At 40.3% G+C, this 5,919-nt stretch overlaps 1 protein-coding gene across 1 annotated transcript; it reads left to right on the top strand.

Annotated features, from left to right (window-relative positions):
• The first annotated feature begins 1,728 nt into the window (after positions 1-1,728).
• Positions 1,729-3,789, top strand: atp5pf (ATP synthase peripheral stalk subunit F6). Its single transcript, XM_085449367.1, has 4 exons — positions 1,729-1,842; positions 2,446-2,615; positions 2,840-2,964; positions 3,688-3,789. The coding sequence occupies exons 1-4, from the start codon at positions 1,744-1,746 to the stop codon at positions 3,714-3,716; spliced, it is 423 nt and encodes a 140-aa protein (XP_085305493.1). The 5' UTR covers positions 1,729-1,743; the 3' UTR covers positions 3,717-3,789.
• Positions 3,790-5,919: the final 2,130 nt, after the last annotated feature.

Consider the following 5,919-nt stretch of genomic DNA (forward strand, 5'->3'; position numbering starts at 1 on the left):
AATTTTAACTCCTCCATTTAAAAGTAATTCACTGTTTACTGACCACTTTCACCATTTTTTTCCGCTTTGTTTAGTGAACACATTCAATTCAACTCTTCACTCACTTTTCACTTTCATGCTTTTGTTGAGCTATTTCAAATGTTACTGCGTACTTTGAGCAAAGCATTTAAATTAAAACCACACTATCATTTTCCGCTTCTAGTTCATAATTTCAGTTAGCTTAAACACGTCAAGATGGCTAACAATTTTGACTGTTTACCCCCACCCTTTTTACCTTAATACTTTTGCCAACTAGACTACAAAGTCTTGAGCCACCCCTCGTTTCTTTGGAAGCAAAACAATGAGCCAACCTTTCTTTTGTTTTGTTGTTTTGATGACCTTCTATGAAACATTCAAGCATAAAGAAGGCATTTAACTCAAGGTATGAACCAATTTTGTGTTGACACATAAAAGACAACTTTGCAAAAATACTATTTTAAATTGGATCTTGAGACAAAAGCAAATCACCGGTTCCCATTTCTTTGGTTAAATCCATGATAACAGCCTAACAGGCATAAAATTATATTTTTTGACCAACAATGTGATTCCCAAAGAGCAATTAACCAGAAATGTTTGCTATGTCAGCATGGTGTGCAATGTATCCTTAAAAAAATCTGAGGAAACTGGACAAGTGGAAGACAAAAGAAGAAGCAGTAGGCCTCAATAAATTATCTACAGCAGGTGAGCCATATCCAAAATTGGAATAAATATCTGAGAGATGCATTTGGCCCTTCATTTGGTCCACCTAATGTTCACTGAAGCTTTATTAGAATTTTTTTCACTGGGACGGTGGCTGCCAGGAAGCTATTCTTAAGAAAATGCTTAGGTATGCTAAATTAGTAAAGAACTGGACAGTGGCAACAAGTCTGATGGGGTGACTAATCCAAAATGTGTATTTTTTGTTCAAATTGTTGTCCGTGTGTACAGTGGAGGTCAGTGTGTCCAACCACCATGGAGGCTTTGTCATGGTTTGGTGCTGAATTCAACTAGTGCATTGGAGAGCTTGTCAATACTGACAGAACAGATTTTCATCCATTATGTTACCATGTGAAAAGTATATGACTGACAGCGGCTTCATTTTACATGACATGCATGACAGTGATCCCAAACACAATGCCAATGCAATAAAAACAGACCTAAAAAGACAAGACGCACAATGAACACTATCAGTCATGGTCAGAGCTCAACATTATTGAAGCAGTGTGGGATCATCTTGACCACGAACAGAACAAAGTGCAGGAATATCCAAAAAAAAGCTTTGAATGTCCTCCATGAAGCCTGGAGAATTATCCCTGAAGCCTACTTAAAGACATGAGAAGAAAGATGCCAGAGAGAGCTCAGACTGTGATGAAGAATAAAACTGATTATAACTATTTCCAGTTTTTACAGCAAGATTTGAAGACAGATAGGGGTGGCTCAAGACTCCTCCATAAACACAATAGCTAAGTTACAGTGAAGGTGGAATTCGGCAAGAAGTAAACTAACAAGAGAAATGCATTAATGTGATAAAATGAACATCTTTCCACGGCCAATTAGAAGGCCATAGTAGAGATTTTCAATAGAAAGAGTCATTTACAACCATGTCACTTTAATTTAGCAAGAAAAAATGCTTCTGTTAGTCATTTTAAGTCAAACTTCGTTGACCTCTTTCGACTGTAATTTGAGATCAAACTGAGCGTGCGCAGTCCTGCGCATATAGAGTTAATGCGTGACGTTCGCGAACGCCTCCTGTCAACAACGAACTCCCACAATTCACCGCGGTCCTTCACATTTGGCTCTGTTGCTCTGGGTGTCAAATCCAAGGTGAGTACGGTGTCTTAAAAAGAAAAGCTATCAAACATTTAACTTCACCTCTTCTGTCACGACGCTCTGCGTACACAGATACGTGCACGGTGGTGCGTTTGGTGAGAGCGGTGGTGTAACACACCGCGGTACATCAAACCGTATAAAAATGTCCGAACGCTCCCTAGTGTCAGCTAAAGCTAGCTTAGCATGTTAGCATAAGCCGCTGTTTTGTCATTTGAATGAAGGAAACGTCAAGTGTTGACCAGCAAGCAGCAACTCAGTAAAGCCGATCTAACATCTTGTAGTTATAGTAACTCTGTTTCTATAGACTGGGTGTTTGGGTTAGTAGCAAACTGAGTGTGCTAGTTAGCTATGCTCTGCCTTTGACGTGAACTAGCTAATGCTAAAGGCAGCTAGTGGTACTGATTGATAGGGAATTAGTAAAAGATAGCAAACATGTCCATGTGAAAGCGGAATTAAAGACTTTAACACGCAGAAAAAAAAATGCGTTTATCACTTATTGAGGGGTGTAATTTCAAGCCCTCAGAGTACTTTGTACCAGCACATTTCGTCCAAAATCAGTTTAAATGTCACCCAAACTCGACGCTTTGGCTCCTTCAGATGGCTCTGCACCGGTTATTCCAGCTGTCCTCCGTGCTGCGCTCTGCCGTGAGCCTGACCCTGCGCAGGAACATCGGCATCTCTGCTGTCCTCTTCCAGCGGGCCAAGGAGCTCGACCCCGTCCAGAAACTGTTCCTGGACAAGATCCGTGACTACAACAGCAAGGCCAAGTGAGTTGGTGATACCTCCAGCCACTGACAGACAAGTTTGAATAAAGTTTAGCAAACAGACTTCCAGCTCAGAGGTCAGCCGTTGGCAAAACATTAACTTTAAATGTCCTTTGGGTGCGCTCTGGCATGCACTTCACTAACATCTGTTCAAACAGCATCTCCTCCTCTTGCTGCAATCGTGCTCAGAATGTTGAACATTTTTTTTGATGCCTTTGCTCTCCCAGGACTGCTGGTGGCATTGTGGATGCAGGTCCAGCTTATCAGAAGAATCTGGGTGAAGAAGTAATCAAACTGCAGAGACTATATGGAGGAGGAGACCTCAACAAGTTCCCTGAATTCAAATTCACAGGTCTGTTTGGGCTCATGGGCTCAGCAAGTGCAGTTTGCTGAATAGTCTTTAATACTGTAGTTACAGTTTAGGTAAAAATATTTATCACTAAAGGTTTCCTTGCCACAAGGGGTCGCCACAGTGGGTAGGTCCCACAGCACTTCATTTCAAAGGGGATTTGTGTCTCTGGAGTTGAACCAGCGACCTTTCGCTTACCACTACAGCACTGGAGGCACTAAGCCTGTAAAAATGTTTTGATTTGTTTCTTTCCAGTTTAAATGAATCTTTGGGTTACTGACATAATGCGGTCGTTCTTGTTTTGTGTTATTTAAGCAAATGCCTAAAATGTGTTATTTTATGGTTAAAACTGTGCCTTTTGTTACTGATTATCGAGAAGCCGCAGGACTACAGTGACAATGGCATGTGCTTATTATGCCACAGTTGTTCCCTTCATAAATATTTATGCCTTTGCTACAGAGGAGGCAGTCTGTGATTTGAGTCTTGGGTCTATAAATAGCGTAGATGTTGTCATCAAACACAGCCAGATGACTTGCTTGAAATTGGGTCAGAAAGATTTTATTTTTTAACTTCAATGTGTTTTTGATGAAGCTAATAGTAGCCACTTTTTGTATATTTCTATACCTTTATTTTTATTTTTGTTTTAGATGTCAGAATAATCACTAATATTGCAGTGCAGGAGGAAGTGATTCACATTTTTTTTCCATCTTGTCTATTTTTTTGCAGAGCCGAAGTTTGACGAGGGCGCCAAGTGAATGATGTGCATGTTGTGTATCTCCTACCTGTCACAAAATATGTTGTATTTAATAAAAAAGATAGTGGACTGAACTACGAGATCTTTGTGACTCTATAAATATGTTGTGATTGAGGCTGTGTAGTAAAATCTGGACCTAAAAATCTGAATGACTAATTTCCAGACACTCGCCCTCAAACCATGAATTTGTGCCAGGAAATGAGGGCTGCTTAGGAACTTGTATAACTAGGCCTGCACATTTTCTGCATGTCTATAAATCTGTCCCCGGGCTACTATTAAAAGACTAAAGATGTCAACATTATTTACTTTTTCCTTTGGAGCTGAAAAATGTTTAATAGCAGTTTCCCTCAAATAACCGTTTGTCGGATTGGACAAATGCAAACAAGCTCAGAACTCGAAGGAGGTTTGATTAGAAATACTGAAAGACATCCAGCTGCAGTGACACTCCCAGAACATATGGTGAGGCACAGTTAATTTAATTTTTTAATTTATATGTAGATATCCAAAAAGCAGCAAGCCAAATGTTGGCTGACCTAGATGCAAACTGGCTGTCAATCTGCACCGTTCTTGAGCGTTCCCCGTTATGACAAGGTCAGCGATGCATTTAAGCCTTTCCGTGATGAATGTTTTGAAACCCCAAAATAGCATCAGAAAGGGCAAGTTTCTGTCTGACCTGGTGCCTAAATTTTTTAGACTGTGCAGCCAGCCTTTAAAGCTGCGCTCAGAAAATGTACCAACATCTACCGCTGTGATTTCAAGCAGTGCACGACTTCATTAAACACACTGAAAAGAAATAGAAGTGCATGTAGTCATGGCTGTGGGTTAAAAATGTTGCTGTTTATTCTGTTAGAGGGGGAGAAAAGCAACTCTGGAAATATTTAGTTAACCTGTCTGGGAGGGAACAGGTCTGCTGGGAGATTATCACTTGAAAGATTAATGTAAAGTCTTGCCGACCGAGGCCGCTGCACTTCACTGTAGCCATCTATGGGAATACAGCAGAGACTGTGAGCATTATAAGAGATGATGCAGTTAGTTTGACGAATAAAGCAATAATGCAACTACCAGTTTTCCACATTGATAAATCTGCAGTCCACTTAATTAGATTTACACGTTCTTGTCACTTTAAGTAGAAGTCATCAGAATCAGAATCAGAATACTTTATTGATCCCTGGGGGAAATGAATAATTCCTCTTGTCAGGTTGATGCTTGTGCTGACTGCAGCGGTGGGAGAAGTGCTGTTACTCTGAAAACTACTCAAACACATCCATATCTATATTAATGTAACACCTGAGTGTTGCGGCTGGTAAAGGCAGGCAGGGATGATAAAAACACAAGCTAATGTAAAAATGGTGAAAAAGCGAGTGACGTTTGGTTCTGATCAAACATGGATATAAAAAGTGGCAGCAAATGCTTAAGGACTTTGAGATGATGCTTTAGTAGGTAGCTGGTTACTACAGTGTACAAACATGGGGTTTGCATCAGTAACTGGCTTTGGAAGTGCAAGTTAATGGTTGTTTACAGGATTTTATAGGCAGCACAGAAAATCAATACAGCGTAGTATCACAATATTTTGCCTGATGATATCGTATCGGTAAAGGAACACCAAATATTGGTCTTTTATTAAGTCAATCAGCACCACCGTAAAGTTATAACATTAGCTGAGCAAACTGCTAAACCATCCAACACTGGATGCACTTAGCTCGACAAAGCTACCTGAGCTAGCTAGCAGCTCAGTCACAAGAATAAAGCCAGGACAGCAACCTCCTTACATCTACAAAAGAAGAAAAACTCAGTGGCTTTTGTTGTTTACTCATGCCCACTTGTGATTGCAAAGTGTGGAGATCGGAAAGTGTACTGAGCACAAATGTGAAAGTTAAAGGTGAATTTCTGTCCATGTAGACGGCACCAGATGTGTAATTTCCAGTGATTTATCACAGGAAGTTGCTGTACCATCAGAAACAGATTGTATGTAATTGCAAACTTCACCCCATTCAATCTCAGACTGATAGCAGACTGCCTTACAGGCAGGTTTTAGTGACAGTGTTATGCTTGAAAATCTCATTTTGTTGCCAACCCCCCCAACATGTGATATAACTTGACGTAATTTGTGGTTTTGAAAAACATGCCACCTCTAGTGTATAGGCAGCTACTTCTCGTGTTGCATTCTTTCCACCATTGGAAACACGGTAATAACAAACATGGGC

Source organism: Copadichromis virginalis, linkage group LG23 (genome assembly GCF_057382275.1).
Source record: "Copadichromis virginalis isolate Kocher_CV1m ecotype Utaka linkage group LG23, C_Virginalis_male_GT1.1, whole genome shotgun sequence".
Lineage (NCBI taxonomy): Eukaryota > Metazoa > Chordata > Actinopteri > Cichliformes > Cichlidae > Copadichromis > Copadichromis virginalis.

Coding starts and splice junctions, on each gene's coding strand:
- atp5pf (XM_085449367.1), top strand. CDS start 1,744: ATGCGTGACGTTCGCGAACGCCTCCTGTCAACAACGAACTCCCACAAT. Junction 2,616..2,839: donor GACTACAACAGCAAGGCCAA/GTGAGTTGGTGA, acceptor TTGCTCTCCCAG/GACTGCTGGTGGCATTGTGG. Junction 2,965..3,687: donor CCCTGAATTCAAATTCACAG/GTCTGTTTGGGC, acceptor ATTTTTTTGCAG/AGCCGAAGTTTGACGAGGGC.